The sequence below is a fragment of the Lucilia cuprina genome, chromosome 5 (assembly GCF_022045245.1).
Source record: "Lucilia cuprina isolate Lc7/37 chromosome 5, ASM2204524v1, whole genome shotgun sequence".
Classification (NCBI taxonomy): Eukaryota; Metazoa; Arthropoda; class Insecta; order Diptera; family Calliphoridae; genus Lucilia; species Lucilia cuprina.
Window position 1 is genome coordinate 27,226,491 of NC_060953.1, and position 24,068 is coordinate 27,250,558.

The 24,068-nt window shown below is 28.4% G+C and overlaps 1 protein-coding gene across 1 annotated transcript in view; it reads left to right on the top strand.

The window, feature by feature from the left end:
• The window catches only part of LOC111679326 (vacuolar protein sorting-associated protein 13D), a 476,071-nt gene that overhangs the window by 282,812 nt on the left and 169,191 nt on the right, over nucleotides 1-24,068 (top strand). Inside the window, exons 7-8 of the mRNA XM_046952421.1 lie at nucleotides 4,915-5,167; nucleotides 14,588-14,726. Of these exons, the coding sequence (XP_046808377.1) occupies nucleotides 4,915-5,167; nucleotides 14,588-14,726 (392 nt within the window). The remainder of the gene's footprint in view (nucleotides 1-4,914; nucleotides 5,168-14,587; nucleotides 14,727-24,068) is intronic.

Genomic DNA, 24,068 nt, shown 5'->3' on the forward strand with positions numbered 1-24,068 from the left:
CCTTGGCTACGCTCATACAAAATTTTATCTCGATCAGCCGTTTAGAAATGCCAGATTTATTTCCAAAAAATTTCCATTCTGCCCCACTGTGCATTATTTGATAATAAAAAATCTAAGTAATTTTCTGGACCTAGTATGAGAGCTATGACCAAATGTGGACCGATCGTAAAACAATTTTATAGTGAATTTATGTATATAAGAGCATTATTTTTGATAAATGTATTGATATCAATAATTTGTTATGAGTTATGTGCGTTTTTTTATGTGTACAAAAAAGTATTTATACCAAATATTTTATGGGTATCACTATTTAGTAATGAGTTATGTGCCTTTTAAGTATTTTTTTATGGGATCCATGACCAATTATGGACCGAACGGAAAAAGCTTCCACATTAATATTTATATGCATAAAAGCAATACTTATACCAAATTTTATATCGATATCTTTCGGGAGGAGACTTTGTATGGGAGCTATGACCAATTACGATCGGAAAAAAATTCATAGTACCAAATTTTATGTGGATATCTTAATTTAGTAATGAGTTAATCGAGTTTAAGTGATTTTCGGGAGGGTACTTTGTATGGGAGTTATGACCAATTATGGACCGATCCAAAAACACTTTCATGGTAACATTTCTGTACACGTAGAGAAAAAACAGGGTACGGCATGGTTAGGACAACTATTTTATGTTTTTTGTAACAATATTTTGTTGTCATAACCAAACAATTGTTTTTTTTATTGAACTTCATCAATATTTTAGTTACTGAAAACATTTATATGTTTATGACAATTATAAATTTAAGAATGATTCTCTGAAAAATAATTATTTTTACAACAAATCAATAATGATAATTATGTAAACATATTATATTTTTTAGAATCATTTAAACTATCAAATAACTATTAACTGGTAGGATTTTACACGTTTATCAATATAATGTTTAAGATATAAGTAAAATACGTTTACTATTAAAAATATTTTGGTATCGCCAATTTTCTATCAGTTGTATGGTTTATCCGTACTAGATCGGATTAAATAAATTGTTAAACAAACGCAGTGTTAAAATAATTGTGAAAAATAAATAATATCTAAAAATATAATAGAAAACAATAGAAATATAAAATACATAAAATAGTGTACATAAAAAATTAATAATTAAAAAAATTATATTGTGTTTATATTGGCATGAAAGTGTGGATATATATTTTTATGGGAATTTTTGTTTGTTTATTTTTAAGTTTTGTGTTTGTTTAAAAGAAAATTAATAAATAATTACATTTTACGCCGAGCACATTCAATTAACCATATTATGTTTAATATGTAACTATAACATGGTTACTTGAAGACGTGACTACTTGAAACAATAATATGATTACTTCAAGCCATTATATGATTACATGAAACCATAATGTGGTTGCTTGAACTACAATATGATGCTACAACATCACATTATGATTAATAAAACTATATTATGATGAAATATTTGGACTATATTAAATCATAATATGATAGATTATTATACTAATAATGATCATAATATGATATTTCTTTATAGTAAAAATTATCATAATATGTTTTAACTTTAACCGTAATTCTAACTAATATGTTGCTCTTAGATTATGGTTACAACAACTATATTTTTTCTCTGCGTGTATATATGAGCAATACTAATAGCAAATTTTATATCGATATCTTAATTTAGTAATGAGTTATGCACGTTTAAGTGATTTTCGGAGGGAGCTAGATATCTTCATTTAGTAATGAATTACGTGCGTTTATGTGATTTTCGGGAGGCGACCCTGTATGGGAGATATGTCTAATTACGGACCTATCCAGAAAATTTTTCCGAATGAATTCTATTGACATAAGATTTTAATATGTAAAATTTTGTTAAAATATAGACATTGCGACGGAAGTTATTAACAAAAAACCAATTTTCCGGGAATATGTACTCTTGTATGGGAGTAGGGTTGCCAGTCTGACTGGACTTGGCTGGATTGTCCAGCTTTTTTATGCTTGTCTAGTTTCAAGCTAAAATTAAATTTGTCCAGCTAAATATAATTTTTTTAATACACTACAATAAATTGACAATAATTTTTATGTTTATCTGTTATACAGATGTACTAGACTAAATTGTTATTTTTTATTGTTTTTAGAATTTAATTTTAATTCTTACATACATATGCATATGCAAATATGTATGTGAAATACTGAACCGAAAAAATTTAAGTTAATATAACTAAATTTTAAAGAATGAAATGAATTCATTTAATTGTAATACATATTTTTAAATAATAATACATATCGTCCCAGTTTGGAATATTACTTAGTACTATGTGAAATTTTTCGATTTTATTATTGCAATTTGTACTGGTTGTACAAAAGCATTTATCGATATAAATTTTGGTTCAGGAGTTAGCAAAAAGTTCTATGTGTTTCAAACTATATAAAATTTAATATATATATTTTAATATATTGGATTCTCACTCACCCTTTGGTGCACTGATCAACTTTTTATGAAATTGTTTCTTTAAATTTTATGGATAAATCTGAAAACGAGGTTTTATTTTATCTTTTAAATTCTGGATGATTCTGACAATGTGGATGATTGCCTTTACATAGTATTATAATTGGTCAAATATACCCCATAAAGTCTCTTAACTCATATTTCGAAAAAATTTAGTAATTATTTAAAATACGTATTAAATATATTAGTAAACGAATCCATAAAGAGTAACATTTTACTAAAGTATAGCTATATGCCAAAATAACAGCTAAATTAAAATGTTTTTTTTTTGTTTTCTGCAAATTTTGTTAAAATCCCGTAGTACTAATAATCAAAACAAGGACGATGTGTATGTTAGGGATATAACTATTGACATTTCTTGCATATATGCAAGTGGGTATAGCATTGTTGAATAGATCATTAAAAAATGTGTGAAACTACTACGGTTGTTAAAAAAGTTCACGCAACGTCAGTTTTTTTAAATTAGTTTTTGAGGCTCCATAAATCTCGGGAATCCAAATCTTAAATAACTGAATTAGATATGCCTTTAAGAATTTAGCTGTTTAAAACTAGTAAAATAGGTTTATAAGAATCGGAATTATGGTCCAAACAAATATTATCAACAAATTATATTTTACGGATTTTTTGATTAAGGGTTATCAAATAGTATATTTGTGTAAAAATCAAAAAGTCCTGAGATGAGTGATGACCATTTTTTGGTGTATCACTGTGAAATTATTAACACAATACCACAATTAACTTTTTTTCAGTATTTTTTATGTCTAGCTTTTTTTGTTGTGTCCAGCTTTTTTAAACCCAATGTCCAGCATTTTTTCCCAGTTTTTTTTCTGAAAATGTTTTTAATAATTTTGTGACAAAAACACAACTTTTAACATTGTTTATTGCTGCAGCAGGGATTATTGGGCCAAAGGAATTGTGTAAATGCTTGTATTAACGCTTAATATAAGCGATTATTGTTCATTTCAATGCAGCCCAAATGCAGTTTAAAGTTAGTAAAACTTGCGTCAATGCAATGATGTTATCCGTCTATAAAATATTTAATTTCTATAAATTGTTATATTGAGCAGTACATTTATCAGTTAAGCAAACACTAATTTCTTAAATATAACTTCTAGATTAAGAACTACTATATAACTTATTGCAACTTACTCACAATGTGGTAGGGTATGATGTATTCGGATACATTTTTTGTTATTTTATTTAAACAAAAATAAAAATACTCATACAAGTGTATTAAATTCATATATAACTTCTACATGCGACAGAGTAATATTTCTTATGCTCACTTTCGCATCTATTTATTAATTTATGTTTTGGACTACCAAATATGTCTCTAGGTGCTGTTGCCGAAACAACAGAGCCATCTCAGTAATGTGGTTGCGAGCTTAAAGAGGGTAACGAATGCACTGAAATGGGTCATTAGATGATGGGGATTGCATTTTAAATAGTAGATTTCACCTGATGTACAACCGTACCCCCGAATAGGGTATTTGGGCTCATAATTATGTTAAATGTTCTTTTATGTAAACAAAAATCGGTAAAATATTGTTTTATAGAAGTTTGTACGACACTGAGGTTTTTTGTAATGATCGGGCGTCATTTGACCCTAGCAAACTTCCCTCAAGAAAACGACTTATACATAAAAATTTACTTATAAACACTAATAACACTATTAAATTTTACATAAAAAACTTTGAGTCCTCTTGTAGAAAATCTCTTTTTTTGTTATATTTAACATACTGACTGGAGTAGGGTATAATATGGTCGACCAAGCCTGACTATACTTTCCTACACGCAGAGAAAAAATATAGTTGTGGTAACCATAATCTAACAGCAACATATTATGGTTAGAATTATGGTTAAATTTAAAACATATTATGATAATTTTTACTATCAAGAAATATCATATTATGATCATTATTAGTATAATAACCTATCATATTATGATTGAATATAGTACGAATATTTCATCATAATTATAGTGATAATGTGATGTTGTAGCATCATATTGTAGTTTCAAGCAACCACATTATGGTTTCATGTAAACATATAATGGCTTCAAGTAATCATATTATTGTTTCAAGTAACCATATTATGGTTACATATTAAACATAATATGGTTATTCTTATGTGCTCGGCGTAAAGTGTAATTATTTTTCAATTTTCTTTTAAACAAACACAAAACTTCCAAGCACTGATATTTATATTGATTTTGTTTAGCTCTTGTTTTTCACAATCACTGTTGTCATACTTTAGTAGCACAACTTTGAAAATGAAAATTTATGAATTGCGAATTTAAAATCATGTCTAGTTGGCAGCACGTTTATCTAGTGTGTAAGTTATTCTTATTGCAATATAATTAATATTTTTACTCTATTGCTGTAGATCAAACCGTTGTCAATAGAGAATTGCAAATATCAGTTCATTCTCTGAATCTCATTTTGGTGAGAAATGAGTCTGAATTATCCAGAGCCAATATTTCATCAGCGATCTTGCATATTAATAAGGAAGATGTGATTAAATCTATAGAAGGACGATTGGGATCTATTTCATTATATGACTTAACACCATATGGCTATTTATATCAAGAAAAATTTTCCACATCTGGAACCGAGGCATTAAGTTTCACATATAACAGGTATGTTGACCCTGATTTAAAATTTCTAAAAATATGTTGTAATCTAAGTTCTTTAAACTTATGTTAAATAAATGTTAAGTATAGAACATGGTAATGACTTGTACCTAGGAAGCAACTTACTTTTCAATGAATACTACATACCTTATGCATTACTTAGAATGAATCTAGTAATAACTTACCAATAATATATTATGTAAGTATTTTTCAGACAAGTGCGTGTGTTTTTTTTATTAACACACTTGTGTTTGTGAATTTTTTTGACCGTTGTCATTCATTTAACTATATAAAGTACGCTAAAAGTACTCTAAAGCTATATGGCACAATTTGGTCAAACGACTTACTATGCCACTAATGGTAGCCCATAGCCACTCGACTAATCAGGTGACTTACCATTTTTTGTCCTACGAGGAAGTGGATCGTCACACTATTGCCTACATTCAGATTGTCAAGAGCTAGTCAAAATAGGACTTTTAGGAGTCAGTTTCCAGACATGGAAATGGAAATTTTGAAATGGTACTGAAATCAAAACAAAAAGTATTTTTTAGGCATAAAGGTACTTTTTCAAAAACATTTTTATTGAAAAAATAAACAAATTAATTTCTTATTTATTTTAAGTTTTATGTGAACGTCACGAAAGTGAAGTGACTCTTGCCTCTTGCATTACATCTTTTAAAAATATTAGTCAATTAGAATAATGTTTTACCTCACTGGCCGTTTATATTTCAATGCTGTGTACTGAACTTAATGAAGTTGTTCAGATGATAATGTCCTATTTTCCAATAAGATTAAAAATAAAAAACACTTTTCTAAATTCCTCATTAAACACCAACTGAATACGCGAATACTTCCAATTTTAAATAAGACCAAGTACATATTTCTTAACTTACCAGGTCCCACATCTGAAATTTTTAGTTTTTCTTAGAACGACGAAAATTTTCATTAAAACTAAATGAAATCTAGTGATCTTGTTTATTCGTTGCCTTCAATATGTGGACCAGATTTATTCAAAATTTAACATTTTCGGAAGAATTTGTAAGCTACATACGATAGAAATGGATAATTGTTTCTTTGAGATATTTTTGATATGCATGTGAAACTAGTGGAGTAGTTCTACATACCCCATTTTTTATAATCAGCTTTAATGTCCTTACAAAAGGACAAAAGGAAGGAAAGTTTAAAGGACTTACAATATAAAACTAATATTTATAATATGTATATGTGTTTATGTTTCATTTTCGATACATACATTTTTAACTACTTTTTTGTGACAAATTTCCTTTAAGGTTTGATTTCTTTTTTAATCCTGATGAATTTAAATAATATTATATTGACATAGAGGTTCTCAGTTTCATTTGATATTAATAATAAATTTTTTATATAAATTTGGAACTACATCTTTTGAAATTGTATGTCCTTTAAACTTATGGTCCTTTTGGAGGGGCATAAGAGCTGATAATGAAAAATTGAGTAAACAAAGTTAATGCTAATGGAAAACTAACGAAAAACTTTAATTTTGACTTTTTAATATTTTTTGAAAAAATATTAGAAAGTACTAAAATTGAGACGGGGGGTACTACGGTATTTTTGGGATCTAAAAGTACTGAAAAATGTACTAAAGTACTGCATATTCCACGCCTGTTACTTTCACTAATACTAGTTACTTTACTATTGACATGTCCTAGGAAAGAGTCAAATGTCCCCAAGTAGCTGCACGCAGAGAAAAAATATAGTTGTAGTAACCATAATCTAAGAGCAACATATTATGATAATTTTTACTATCAAGAAATATCATATTATGATCATTATTAGTATAATAACATATAATATTATGATTAAATATAGTTCGAATATTTCATCATAATATAGTCTTATTAATCATAATGTGATGTTGTAGCATCATATTGTAGTTTTAAGCAACCAAATTATGGTTTCATGTAATCATATAATGGCTTTAATTAATCATATTATTGTTTCAAGTAACCATATTATGGTTTCAAGTAATCACATGTCTTCAAGTAACCATATTACGGTTACATATTAAATATAATATGGTTAATCTCATATGCTCGACGTAAAAAGTAATTATTTGCTAATTTTCTTATAAACAAACGCAAAACTTCCAAGCACTGGTATTCCCATAAAAAATATATATCCACACTTTTATGCCAATATTAACACAATTTAATTTTTTTTAATTATTAATTTTTTATGTACCCTATTTTATGAATTTCATATTTCTATTGAAATTTATATTGTATCTTATTATATTTTTAGATATTATGAATTTTCACAATTATATTAACACTGCGTTTGTTTAACAATTTATTTAATCCGATCTAGTACGGATGAACCATACAACTGATATAAAAATAGCGATACCAAAACATTTTTAATAGTAAAAGTATTTTACTTATATCTTAAACATTATATGTATAAAAGTATAAAATCCTACCATTTAATGGTTATTTGATAGTTTAAATGGTTCTAAGTAATATAATATGTTAACATAATTATCATTATTTATTTGGCTAAAAATAATAATTTTTTAGAAATTCATTCTCAAATTTTTAATTGTCATAAACATATAAATGTTTTCAGTAACTAAAATATTGATGAAATTCAGTAAAAATAAAAATTGTTTGGTTATGACAACAAAATATTGTCACAAAAAACATAGAATTGTTGTCCTAACCATGCCGAACCATGTTTTTACTCTGCGTGTATAAGAAACATCAATAGTTAGAAGATTGAATTAGACGAAGAAGCTAAACAATTTCTAGAAAATGATTTCTTTTTTTTTAATATTTACTAAAATTGTTTTATTGATTGTAATTTCTAAGTAGCAACACTGAACTTTTATATATTTGAAAATTACTTTTTAATTAAAAGATTTTTATGGAAAAAGTGTGTAGTAAATACGATTGTGGAATTTAATCATCGATTTTGCGTAAGGCCTATTTATATACGAAACTTACGTGTGTCGCATTTCATCTCTTCCTTCGTATTTTTAAGCCATTTTCTGGAGAGGACCTCATATGGGGGTAGGGTCAATTATGGACCGATCCACATTTAAGTTGGTAGAGAGATTTTGGCCCGCGAGAAACTTAACTGTGTGAAATTTTATTCCTATATTTGAATTTTCACTTTATACTACAATGCAACTAAAAACGGAAATTTAAATTTTAACCCAGCATAACTTTTTTTTAGTAAATCGATTTTTAAGTTTTATGGAATACCAAAAACGGGTTCAAAAGTTATAGATTTTTGATCACCATATATTATATATAAGCGTACCCTGGGTATCTCGCTATACAATTAAAACACAAATAAAAAAGTAACACAATGTCTCTCATATACAACATTGTTTATTAAGCACTATGTATATTTAGTTTCTAGTTTCTGTATTCAAAAGGTGTCATTTCAACAACAACAACAACAAAAATACCAAAAAGATGCTTCTTGTAGATTTTATTTTATTCAGGTCCCTACATGTTAAATTTAATATGTCTGTTCAATGTTATAGAAAAATTAAAAAATACAATTTGAACAACAAAAAAGTGCCAAAAATTTCCCTTTTATAAATTTGCATTTAACAAGAACAGTGATTTATGTTTTTCGGTTCCAAACATATGAAATTCAGAGAGTGTAGAAAGTAAAAAAGGAACCTGTATGTTAAAATGTGTTTTTCTAGATTCAATTTTGTGTTTTGTCTTCATAATGGTATCATTCGAAGAACGAACGGTAACAAAGAGTAATAAACTTTTCCCTCTTATGGAATAATATTCAATCAGAGCCGTGCATTATAAATATAGTTGTTTCTACACAAATATTATTAAAATTCAAAATATACAATTGGAATGATGAAATAGTGGAATAAATTCTACGTTTGTGGAAAGTATTAATAAAAAGAGTACCAGTTTATTCTTTTCACCAAGAAATTGATTTTTTTCGAAAATTAATTTTAGAAAATATATGTCAGAGATATGTATAACTCATACGATTCAAATCTGCATTCATTTGTTCCGAAAAAAGTACAAAATAATTTACCGAATTTGATCCTATAGTGGTCTTAGTATACGGACAGTGAGACAGTTCCGTTATCATATCTCTACGGAGTCTCAGGAATCTCTCCTTCCGTCAAACAATGGGTTCCGAGTATACAAAGACGGATCGCGAAAGGTGTTGGCGGTGGCATATTCATTGAGGAATTTGGAACGAAAATGTCCTTCCGACTCAATATGTATATAACATCCTTTAGGCTGAAATATCGGCGATAAAGAGGGCGTTAAATTGGCTAAGGTACTATCGGATATCTAATAAGGATATCTGAGTTTATACCGATAGTCAAGCTGCTATTAAATCCCTAATTGGTGTGTTTTCCATACTTGTCTATGAATGCCGGACGTCTCTCAATGAGAAGGCGAGACTTTCGAACATCACCCTAACTTGGGTAAAGGGAGACGGGATTTCGTATGGAAATAACATTGCTCCTTGGCAAGAGCTGGCACCATGCTTAGCATACTGGAATTAGACCAGTTCTGCGGTATTCCACTACTTACAATAAAGAAGCAGATTACTGAATAATAGGGATGCCAATCCCGATCCCGAAAATCCTGGAATTTGCAAAATATATTTTTCGGAATTAGGATATCCCGAAACCCGAGATTTTTCAAAATAAATCCCGGGATTTGCTTCAAAAAACGTCTTTAATTTCTCTTTTATGCCATAATTTTCATAAAATTGCCAATAACTATCTTATTTTATTTTTGATTTTTGCAAAACAAAATTCAGCTTAGTTTTATACGTATTTGAAAGTTTTTTTAAGTGGAATGATTCCACGCTCATAGTACATATGTATAAGTTGATTTATTCATTTTGTTTTAACACATCGAAATGTTGGAAATAGACCCAAAAAGTATACACATTCTGTGTCTGTAAGTTGAAAATGCGAGTTAGAAGACACATTCTATTTGAGCTGCAAATTTGGATAAAAAATGAGGCAAGAAGACCTAATAATACCTCCTCTTAAAAAAAAATTTTATCAATGCATTACAATATTTCGATGGCGGATATTCATTTGTGTACAGTCGAATACAAGTATTATTTATCAAGATTTTGCATTTCAAACTTCCTACAAATCTGAGGTAATGGTAGATTAGCTTGTTCTGAATGCACATAAAATTTTCAATAAATACTACGAATATGTTATGTTCCAAAACTAATATATATTAATGTAAAATTCCATTTTTTTTTAATATCTAAATTGATGTTTGAATAATTAAATTAGGTTCTGTTATAATTATTAGTACGCACTAAATTGGTGTAAAACCGTATGAGGATTTACACCAATTTAGTGGGGAGGGTATATTGGGTTTGTGCTGATGTTTGTAACGCACAACAATATTCGTCCTATACCCACCATTAAGTATACCAATCGGCTTAGAATCATTTTATAAGACGAATAAGCTATGTCCGTTCGCCTATCCGTCCGTCCTCTGTCCATGTAAACCTTGTAATCAAACTAAAGCCGAAGCCTATTGAAAATAGTTAACATCGGTCCATTATTCCACCTAGCCCCCATACAATTGAATCCGCCAAAAAGGGCTTTAAAGTTCATAATTATGTTTAATATACCGTATCTCGACAAAAAGCTGCAAAACCAAGTTTCATACTAGCCTTTATCACCCTGATAAATTGCTTAATTGTAGGGCCTTATTTAACCCTAGCCCCTATAAAAAGCCCCTTTCAAAACTTACTTTAATGTCCACAATTCTATTCAACAATAAATGGCTTAAGTATGTATATCTGAGGCAAGGTATAATTCAAATTAAATATTTTATTATGAAAACCTATTCACATTTTACTTTTTGTAACAGGTGTAGGGTATTATATGGTCGGCCTCTCCCGACTATAGTTTCTTACTTGTTTTTATTTAGGAAGTATGTATTTAACAAGTTTAAGAAATTATGAAGTTCTAAGTTTTTATTTAAAAACTATTTAATTTAAATACATCTTTGGTTAACTAAATTTCAACAAACTTCAACATAAACTTTTTGAATTTTTTTTTAATATTGAACCTAGAAACATGATTGTGTAAGAACCTCTAAAAAGATATTTTTTGGTATTTTTTCAAAAGGAACTTTTTGATTTTTTTTTTAACAAAGAACTTAGAAGCGTGAAATTAAGTGTAAAGAAGCATGAAGTAAGTAACTATTTAGTATTTTTTTTGGTTTCAAAATGAACTTTTTGAATTTCCTATAATATTGAATCTGGAAACATGAAATTAGCCATGAGCCTGGAGTAAGTGATAATCTGTAAAATAGGACTTTTTGGTACTAACTGCTTTTTACATATCATGGTGAAGGGCATATAAGATTCGGCAGAGCCGGATATAAAACTTTTACTTGTTTTACTCTACCTTTTATTAAGACAAGAGAAAGTACAATGTTGATAAATATTGTATATACAAAATGATTTATTTTAAGCAGTTGAATTTCAAATGTTGGTAACATACTAATAAATCAACGTTTAGCAAAAATAACATTTTAGCACCCAGCAAACATTTAACTTCACGTTTATATACCTAACAACACAATGCATGAATATATCCTAAAAATGCTATGGTCAAATATAAATAAAGAGAAGCAAAAATTACACTTTTGAAAATTTATCTAAGGTTCTACTTTTAATATGCGGACTATTTTCTTAAAGATATGTAACATTAAATGTGACCCAACGAAAAGCTTTACCTAAAGAAATACTTAAAATGCACTAAATTTTGGAGTAGGATTTTTATTGATATGTTTTTGTGTTCAGAAAAGAAGTTAGAAATTTAAAGAAAAAATAGGGGTAATATTGAAAACAATCTCCTATAGTACGCTTCAAAGTATTCTTACCTGTCAATTCCGGATATATTTTAGTGTAAACCACACAAAACATTATGAAAGTTTTGTGTGGGATGATGACCTAAGGCAAAATAATTATATAAATCAAGTAACTTGATGACCATTGTTTGCAATCGGCAGATCGACAAAGAGCAAATGCATACGAAAATTTCCATTAATTGTTAACCACCTGGATGATTGTAATTAGTATGTTTTTGGGTCATTCGTCACGAAAGTACCCTTTGTAATCGAGAATGAATACAGTCGTCATTTTAGTGTCCTCTTTGTAAACGGGAGCGGTGACAGTCGTCTCTTTACTGTCCTCAAGGAACCTAGAGATTATACTCTTAAAAGTTGTTTTTTTGTTGTACTTCCGAAAGTAGTTATTTCACCCATCTTTTGGAGAAATGATTATTACATTCTACTAATATGCCACAATCTGGTTGACTTAAATTTATATCTTTCGGGTCAATCGTCACATTATTGTCCCATAGTATTGTTGAGAGTGGACACTTGAAATTTTTAAATTTTAGTTCCATTAATATCTTTCCACTTGTTGGCTCCAATTCGCATGTTTTGGGCCATTCGTCAAGAATAAAAGTAAATTGTCACTATCCTAGAACACATTTATGTCATAGTTTTATAGCAAGAAAAGTAGCGCCAGTTAAATAGAAAGTTATGTGACTGACTTCCAAGAACCCATTAGGGGATTACCATCCTTTGACTATTTTTGATCGTCTTTAGATTGTCTCTTTGTAGGGTGTAGAGTGACGACAAGCCCATGTTAAAATGGTTGGTGACCTTGGTAGTCAGGTGGCTGGGGGCCACCACCGATTACAAAGGGTATATTCGTTTTATGATGTTGAAATTTTAATAAGAAACAAGTTCAAATTCGGAACCACGTGATCAGTATACATATATATTAGGCTTCACGCAATATTTTTTGAAATTATGATATCATACTTTTTATGGCAGTTTTTGGAACAGCGCTAATATTGGCGTAATTATTTTTTTTTTAAATTTCAACTCCTTCATCTGCATATCTGCGTCCAAAATACCGATTTTGGGCGACATTTTTTTATAGACCGAAAACTGCTGTACATATTTCAAATCTGACTAGTATACTATTCTACAGGAAAATTTAAGATATATAAACTTAATTTGACAGAATTTAGATGCACTATAAGTGCATAAGAGCAAAAGAAAAAATGCAATTAAAAAAAAATAATTCAAACCCTGATTTTATCATTCGTAAATATAATACCATGCACTTAAAAAATAGTTTTAAAATTTGTAATTTATTGTAATCCCTTTAGGAGTTATGATGGTTATAATGTTGGCTTGTGGTTTAATAATTTCTCATCAAACAATGGTGTTTTTCATCATCATATCTGAATTTAATAAAACTCCATCCAATTAATGTTCCATATATAACATGTATAATGACAAATTTTGGGTCTTATAACTTTCGTGGTTTTCGAAATATAGCGTTGTAAAGTTTAAAATCTGAAAAAAATGTCTCAACAATAAGCATACTTTGATTATGCACAAAGACACATTTTTTGAAATATTTTTTGAAAAAAGTGCATCTTTGGATAATACTAAATGCAGTTTTGAAGCATTATAAAAATGTGAAATTAAGCTCATTCTTATTGATATTGATATTGATATATATATATATATATATATATATATATATATATATATATATATATATATATATATATATTATATATATATATATATATATTTATATATATATATATATATTATATATATTATATATATATATATATATATTTGGTATTAATATTAATATCAAATGTAGCTGAGAACCTCTGCTTCAAAAAAGTATCATTTATTTCAATTTATCAGTGTTAAAAAGAAATGCAGGTTTAGTCATAAAAACTATTCGATTAGTTCACTTGAGTTACAACCCAGGAAAAATTGTATTAGTTCTACAACTAGTTCTAGAACACATGATTTTTATCCTGAACTCGTTCTAGTTTTATATATATATATATATAATATATATTATATATATATATATATATATATTATATATATATATATATATTTATATATATATATATATATATATATATATATATATATATATATATTATTATATATATATATAATGACAAATGACAGATAGAAGGAGTTGGAATTTTGGAAAATATATATATATATTATATATATATATATATATATATATATATATATTATATATATATATATATATATATATATATATATATATATATATATATAATATATATATTTATATATATGAGCCTGAGAAAATGTTCACTTTTTCAAAAATGACACCAAGGCCCCAAATCTTTGGGGGCCTACAACTGAAAAAGTGCATGATTTTGTGCTAAACTGGAAGACACGGGTCTTCTTATTTTTTGGTCTTTTATCTTATAGTGGTGTCCGTATATGGTTATTCAACCATGACTTAAAAAATATACACAGTGAGATTCATGTTAACATAATAGAAAGAATTTTTGAAATGTTTTTTTAATTTCAGGAAACCAAATTGCCCAACAAGAACCTTAGATGAAGATGCAACCCTGGTAATTTTAATGTCATCTGTCAAATACATACACACCAAGAGATTTATCGTGGAAATTCACTTGTTCGTGAAAGAGCTATTACAGCTACAGTCGGTAAGATATTTTGTACAAATTTACTATAATCAAACAAAATGAGAAGACTAAGTAATTAGAATGCTTATAAAAGTATTCGCCTCCAAAATCTTAATATACGGGTAAAAACCAGGTTTTCGTACCCCTTCAGCACTTATAAGTAAGTAACTTAGTCGATTCTCAACGGAATTAGAGAATTAGTTTTTGAACAATTTTGTATTAGTAAAATATTAACAACGTCGTCAATTGATAATCGATTTTTGAAAACAGTCTTGCGTTTTACAAATGAACAGACTTAGTTTTCTAATGTATATATTAGGGTATTCAAACGAATTATCGTCGATCGGTTAATCGATCAATTTTTGACGATTAATCGCTCGAATAAATGAAAATTGTCAAATTTCAAATAACGAATAAACCGAATAATTTATATCAAGTAACCGATTTAGAAAAACACACATGAAAATAAAAAATTCCAATATTTGAGAAAAAACTTAATTAACAAACTTTAATAGAACTGAATTTAAAGAAGTGGAAAATTATAATTTTTTGTGTTATGGGAAGAAAAATATTGCAGAAAAGAAATAATATTATCAAAAAAAAAAAACATCCACTTTCCTTTTATTTGATTAAGCGAATAATTTTGAATTATCCGATTATTAACCGGCCAACTTAAAACCTCAAATAATTATTTGTCGAATAAACCGAATAAGACAAACCCCAGAATAATTGAATTTTCTAGTATATATATAAACAATACAGTTAATATAAAGTACTGCTCAAAAAAAATTAAAGTATATATACAGTTTATTAAAACAATATTAAAATTTAGTTTAAAATAGAAAAATAACTGTGCTAGAAAATATTTTATGAAACAAGTACTTAATTATTGATTCAAAATTATATCGCATTTAAATTGACAATAATATATCCTTATATGAAATGTTTATCAATATTGGATCTTGGGATTATAGTTTAAGACCCATTTGGTTCCAGTTTGTATTTTAACAAATTTTTTATAATTTTACAATCAATTTAAGTAGCTATTTTAAATTCTGAAGACATAAATCGTTAAGCAATTAACAATAATATTATTTATAAACATATAATAATATTTTAATTAACGTTATTTGAGAATATTTCTTTGATAGATCTAAAAGGTTTAAATTTCGCGCGATAGCACTGTGCGTTATTATTATTATTATTATTTCAACTATTTGTATGTTTAAATAGGCCCAATAATATGATCATATTTTATACAAAAGGTTAAGAGAAAGGAGTCTACGACATGAACATGTGCTAACTGGGATAGCACCAAGGAAAATATTTTTTAAAATTCTTTTAAATGATAATAAAGATTAATTCGAACGAAAACTATTATTTTTATTTAATTAGTATACAAATTTATTATCAAATCGATGTAATACGAGATATTAATAAACATTAGATTAAATACATTTTTATACGCTTCACCTTCGTCAGAAGGGTATATATAAGTTTGTCATTCCGTTTGTAATTTCTATAATATAATTTTCCGACCCTATAAAGTATATATATTCTGGATCCTTATAAATAGCAGAGTCGATTAAGCCATGTCCGTCTGTCTGTTGAAATCAGTTTTTATCGGCGAGATCCGAATCTTCGATAATTCTATTAGACATGCTTTCGAGAAGATCGCTACTTAAAATCACCAAAATCGATCGGTAAATAACGGAGATATGAGCAAAAATCCGGGACAACCTCTGAAAATTTCATCAAAAATTTGTTATAAAAGCAACAACAAAGGTCAAAATTCACTTACAAACACTAATAACACTTTTAAATTCTACATAAATAATATTGAAGAAGACTTAACTCCCCTACCTACATTTTAAGGATAGGGCCATATTTTGCCCTACTCCCCTTTAAGCCCTCTTAAAGAATCTCTTTTTTTGCAAAAAAAAGTTAAAATATTCCGAAATAAAGTTAAAAAACAAACCAAATGCTTTATTTTTTTAAATAATCCCCATTTTAAACATACATACTGACTGATGTAGGGTATCATATGGTCGGCTACGTCCGACTATACATTCATACTTGTTATTTTTGTTTTTCTGCGTTTTTCGTTATGTATGTTTAGATGTAACTAATTATTTATGTTCGACGAGGTTCAAATAATATGTACCCACCTTAAACAAATTAATAAATCGTTACTAATTTGATTACAAAAACTTTGCGAAATAACTAGTTACAAATAAACCTACAAATATATATGTTATGTGGTAGTTAGTTATTTTGGGCCGACTTTGTATGTAGAAAACAACAAATAAAAAAATTCCTCTGCCGGGATTTGAACCCAGGCATTCAGTTGTTTTCTATGTTTCTCACTCCAGCCGCTTACTCGATGCTCCATTAACATGTTGCTTTTTGTAATTTTGTGTACGGCTTTTTACAAAAATATATAAATGAATGTCATTTTGAAAAAAAATAAACAGTATCCAGCAGGGCTCGAACCACGAACCCCCTGTTTGTTAAATGAACGACCTAGACAATTGAGCCATAACAAATCCAAATTGTTTTGTTCTTTACCAGTAATAACCTATTCAGCTAAATGAAATAGTGTGAATGATAATGTACACACATTACCAAGTAATATATGAAATAACTACTGGCTATTACCAAAAATTTCAGATTTTTTGCTGGGTAGCTGCAATTTTTCCAAATTATTTCAAATTTTTCAATATTGTTTAAACTCACTTCGAAGAGTGCGCTATAATTATGATGCAGTTTTTTTATGGTTAATTTTGTATAAGAAGCCGTATTACCGTTATTTTGCCGTCTTTCGCCGAATTTTCGGCTGTGCCGAATCTTATATACCGTTCACCATAGTGTATATAAATTTTAAATTTTTTCCCGACTACATTATTATAACACCAAAAGCAAAACGAAATGAACAACAACGCTAAATGAAATAAAAAACAAATACACAGAAAAACAAAATGAACAACGCAATAAAACCAGCCTACATCCAAATATACGAACAGAATTCACAAAAAAAAAAACAAAATACACAACTCAATAAAGCCAACAGCGTTCAAACATACAAAACAAAATACACAGCTGAATAAAACTAAATACACTACACACACGTGTACATCTTTTTCGAATATGCAGTGTTGTTGTTATTGCTTATTTAACAAAGCATGAAAAAATATGACATTTTTTACCGACCGATTTTGCTGATTTTAAATAGCGATCTTCTCGAAAGCATGTCTAACAGAATGATTGAAGATTTGGATCTCGCTGATATCTGGGGTCCTCTAAAAACTGATTTCAACAGACAGACAGACGGACGGACGGACAGATGGACATGGCTTAATCGACTCCGCTATCTATAAGGATCCAGAATATATATACTTCATAGGGTCGGAAAATTTATAATTATAAAAGAAATTACAAACGGAATGACAAACTTATATATACCCTTCTCACGAAGGTGAAGGGTATAAAAATGAATGTGTGTTTATTTGTATATTTGTATGTTTGAACGTTATAGACTACCAAATGCCGATCCGATTTTCTTGAAATTTTCATAGCGTATTCGTGTATGTCTGGAAAAGGTAATTTTTATTTTAAAATTTCCAGTGGGCAAGGAGCCACGCCCACATTAAGAAAATATAAAATTCGTATATTTGAAATAATATAACAGTTAGAGTCCTCAAATTTTGTCGGAGCCACTTCAGTGTCAATCTGATTATTTTGGGATAAAAAGTGGGCGGAATAGCATTAGGGGGCGTGTTACCTTCCATATATATTAAATACTATTGGAAACAGTTGGAATCTTAAAATAACTTTAAATAACTTTAACAACTATGTAAATATTTTGGGTAATAAATAAATTACGGGCGGATTTTCAATGGGGGGCTTGGCACGCCATATATATGAATTAAATACAAAATTTCGTATATCTTAAAACTATTATATAATTTAAATTTTTCATAGATAGATAGAAATAGGCGAACTCGCAAAAATTTACATCTTTTTATATGTAACATAAATTATATGTAACATATTGTTAATCTGGAAAACTATTGTGGTTAGAATTATAAAAATTTTTATATGTGTTTTTTATTTGTACTAAAAGGTAAAACCAAAAAGATTGTATATCCCAAGGCATAAGAATATGAATTATTTTTTAAGAATAAAAGTATATGTATATTAAATTTTAGCAAGTCGGAAATAAATAGATCATTAATGTATTATTTTAGAATTTAAATGAAAGATATTGTCATCAAGAGAAACTATAATAAACCTTTAAGAAAAAATTATAATTTAGTAACTAAATAAATAATTTTTTGGTTATTATATATTTAATTTCGGTTGGGGTAGCGAAGCACACCGAGTATTAGTTAGTATAGAATAAAAAGTAATTTTTAAAGAACGAAAAGTACCCTTTTATAGGTTCTCACATAATCTGGGCTATACATGCCTTATTTTATGTTCCTAGGTTCAACATTATAAAAAAATGCTTTTAGAAGAACGAAAAAGTATCAAAAAGTCCCCTTTTATGAGTTGTCACTTACTCCAGGCTCTAGATGCTTAATTACATGTTTCTAGGTGCAATATTATAGAAATTTTAAAAATTACCAGTTGAGGAATGCAAAATTTACTAAATGTCCTCTTTTATAAATTCTAATATACATACATGTTGAATTTCATGTTTCAAAGTTTATTTTTACAAAAAACTCAAGAAGTACCAGCTGAAGAATGAAAAAGTAAAAAAATATATAGCTTGGTACTGGGGTTTCAAATAACATCCCATTAGCATATTTAGTGTTTCTAAATCTAAAAATATTTAAATTGGCTCATTGTGTTTGAATAAAATCAAATTTCCCGTTTTTACTCCCTTTTGGTACTTTTTTCCTCCCCATTAATGAAACAATATTTCTAAAAGTTACAACATCATAGTGGTGGCCCGTTAAAAATAATGTTTTATGAAAAAAGTACAAAAATAGGTATATTTTTCATCCCTTAAATATCCGACGTTTCAAAAAGCACTTAATTCAAATTTTAATTTTTTTGTTAACTTATGAAAGAATCAAAAATATGTTTGGAATGTTCACTAGTTAAAGAGGTATATGAGGTGCAAAAAAGTACCAAAATACGTTTTTTATTCCGGTTTTTTTTTCGGAATTTAAAAAAGCTTGTTTTTGTATCTCATGAAAAAACATGAAAAAAAAAACAATATTTTGTTGTCATAACCAAACAATTGTTATTTTTATTGAACTTCATTAATATTTTAATTACTGAAAACATTTATATGTTTATGACTATTATAAATTTGAGAATGATACTCTAAAAATAATTATTTTTACAACAAATAAATAATGATAATTATGTAAACATTTAAACTATCAAATAACCATTAAATGGTAGGATTTTACACGTTTATCCATATAATGTTTAAGATATAAGTAAAATACGTTTACTATTAAAAATATTTTGGTATCGCCATTTTTATATCAGTTGTACGGTTTATCCGTACTAGATCGGATTCAATAAATTGTTAATCAAATGCAGTGTTAAAATAATTGTGAAAAATAAATAATATCTAAAAATATAATAGGAAACAATAAAATATAAAATACATAAAATAGGTTACATTAAAAAGTTAATAATTAAAGTGTGGATTTGCATGAAAGTGTGGATTTATATTTTTTATGGGAATACCAGTGCTTGGAAATTTTGTGTTTTTTTTTTAAAGAAAATTAACAAATAATAACATTTTACGCCGAGCACATTAGATTAACCATATTATGTTTAATATGTAACCATAATATGGTTACTTAAAGACATGTAATTACTTGAAACCATAGCATGGTTACTTGAAACAATAATATGATTACTTGAAGCCATTATATGATGCTACAGCATCACATTATGATTATTAAAACTATATTATGATGAAATATTAGGACTATATTTAATCGTAATATGATAGGTTATTATACTAATAATGATCATAATATAATATTTCTTGATAGTAAAAATGATCATAATACGTTTTAACTTTAACCATAATTCTAACTATAATATGTTGCTCTTAGATTATGGTTACCACAACTATATTTTTTGTCTGCGTGTAGTTTCTGAGATATAAGGTTATGAATTTTACCGTTCTTACCCTTTTTTACCACCTAAACATTCGAACTTCCAAAAATAACATCTTAGTTATTTGATGGGAGACACACCTTCTGTGCAAATTTTAGCTTCAACATTTTAGGCTGTGCGATAATGAATCATTCAGTCAGTAACGTTAGAATTTTATATATGAAGGGCTTACTGCAGTAACTCGATATAAAAAAAATAAAATTTTGAGTAAATCGAAATCGAAAATAAATCGAAGTTTAAAAAAATTCTCAAAAAATAGGATTTCATATTAGGTTGATAACTATCGGATGCCAATATATGGATTTCATAAATAAAGTGGAAACCACTGTTTTAGGAAAAAATTGTGGCTTATCATGTTATTGCTTAACAATAATTGAATATTTTTTAGGTTTTGCAAAGAATTTTCCTATTCAAATTTGAGATAATATTGCGTTTATTCAAATTTATGCGTCAGATTTTTGATTTTTGATAGATATTAAATGCACTTTATTATAACAGGCGTTATAATACATATGCTTATTATATGATGACTGTGACATATTTTATAAATACTATTGGATGTACTGTAATATCTTTAGTAATTTGGTAGGATAAATATGACTTTATATTATGCACATATTAAACTTGAACCTTATATACGACAGTAAAAACTTGGTTAGCAACATAATTATAAATGAAATTATTTTTGTACATTAATATGGTAAGGCACTTTAATTTCAAAAAATTATATCTCTCGAGATTTTGATCAATATAATTTTTCCATAGAATAGTTACCATAGTAGACTAAAACTCCTTTTAGGGAAAAGAGATATGGTTTCTAGCAATTTAAAAAGCACATACAATAGAATTAAAGCTTGTATTCATAAACAATTCTTATTAAAAGCACACTTTAATAAGAATTGTTTATTCTTATTTAAAACGCACTTAAGCCTTAAAACCCATTAACAAAATTGTGATATTCATAAACAATAAACCTATTTTAACAATTTTGTTTTTTTGTTAAACTTCGCAGCACTGTACAATTTGGATAAAAGTTAATTTGGTTCGATTTTTTTAACATGAAGATTTAAAAAGCAATATAAGTAACGATTTTAATTCATCTTTTAATATTTTACCTTATATTTCTTTATCTATGATTTATATTAAATGCATAAATCAACATTTTCAAATATATTAAAAAATTTCATAAGAAAGATAAGGTGAAAACTCAACATATGGGTTGAAGACCTCGTAAAACTGCTCTAATACAGATTAATTTGAAGACAACAGAATTCGAAAAATTACAAATAATGACTCCTCTAGAGTAGTTGTTAAAACAAGTTTGAAATAAGCACCAGTCTTGTTTGTAGTCTTGCTACTCTTTGCTAAATATAACATAAACTGGTCGAATTGATATGAAATAATGTTTATTTTTGGACGTGTCCAAATTTAGTTATAACATTTAGTTTAAATTCATTTATAAGGTGGCCAAAAGGGAAAGATTCTGGACCCGAAGAATATTAAGTTCAGCAGTAGCAAAATTGTGTTATAGAACTGTTTTTCAGACCAAGGTATTGGACGAATTCAATTACAAAAAGATACTATGTATGGTATAAATGGCTTGAGTTTTAAAGTGAACACCTGCCTTGACGGCCTTATTTCACGGTGGTCTTTTTCATCCACTGGGTAGTCTTGAGAACGGTCTACCATCGCCCCTTTATCCTTTAATGAAGAATTCAGGTGGCAATTTTTGTACATTGGCTTTGACCGGTCCATGCACAAGCACTTTGCTGAAGTACTCGAGCTATCTAATCTCTCACCATTGGATGGCATCTGTTGATTCGGCAACAGCACCTAGAGAAGTAACCGGTGGACCAAAGGTACGAATCCATCAAATAAGCCGAAGACATTGTTCTTAATCACAGGGACACACTGTGGTAATTCTAATATGAACAGAGTATATTCTGAACATATCTGGACAAGGAAAGAAAATTCAATGGTATCATTTGTGTATGATACCTTCCATCCATCATCATACAACCCAGCACACATCTCATTCATATGACACAATCATAAGGGTGAGGCCCGCCGTACCCCACATTCATCCTGTACCATATACAATTAAGACCAATTCATTTCCAACGCTTAGTCGCACAGTCACTCTTACCTTACATCAGTCTTTTTAGAACCAAGGTGGAGGCCCCCGGGGGAACTATGTATGGTAAAAAAAAGATGTCCTTTAAAAAAGCATAAACTAGACCTGTAGTTTCGAGACTTAAAATTGACAATGGCCATAAAAACCTACTTTCGAGTTGCAATCAAATGGATAGACTTGAAAGTTATACCCGTATTAAAGTGGCCTGCCTATTCACCATATCTCAAGCCCATAAAAAAGCAATGGGAAACATTAGTTCGAAGATATATACTCAAAAATTGTACTTCCAGCTCTAATTAGAAAAACATATTTCACCTTCACTGACTGAGTCAAACTTCTAAACTAAACTATCTGTCGTTGTCTGTTAAAAATTAAAAGTTATTGTTCTGTCCTTTTTGTCTACTTGTCCGTCTACTGTCAAATCAAAATAACAGTATAGTATTTACATTAACTCTTTAGTCCTACATTCGGCCCTCTTGACGGCTACGACTCGGATTGACACCTTTTCGTATTCTCAGCCACTGATGTTGTTCTATTTTGGCCTTCGTGATCACCAATCTTCTCCACTTCATACCTTCCGTGGGGATGTCGGCCAATCACTTTTTAGGGACCTAAAAATTTGCCCTTCAGCATAAGTCCTGTACCAAATTTAGTCCGCTTAATGCCGAGTAACTTGTTTACATCGTAGTCCTTTTTAGTTTTCGCTTACTATTAAACGATTTGCAGTTTTCCCATTGTATTTGAGAAATATTCTCCTTGGTTTTGGCTGGGATCTCATTTCGGTAGTCATCCAACTCGTTCAACATTTCTCGTTAATAACTTAAATGGCGAATATCTAGTACTTCTCGAAACCGTAGAATTTACCATTATCTGCACTCTACGCACATATTTATATCAATTCCCAAGATTCTCACTTTTCAATTTAGCTAACATGTGGCACTGGTTAAGGAGCGCACAACAGGCCAGATAGAGGCCTAGGTGTCTTTCAAACTAACTAACTAAAAACTTATGCATACGTTCAACCTGCCCGTTTCCACGAGCCACACCGGTTGCTATAAGTAGATTCTGAATATTTCCTT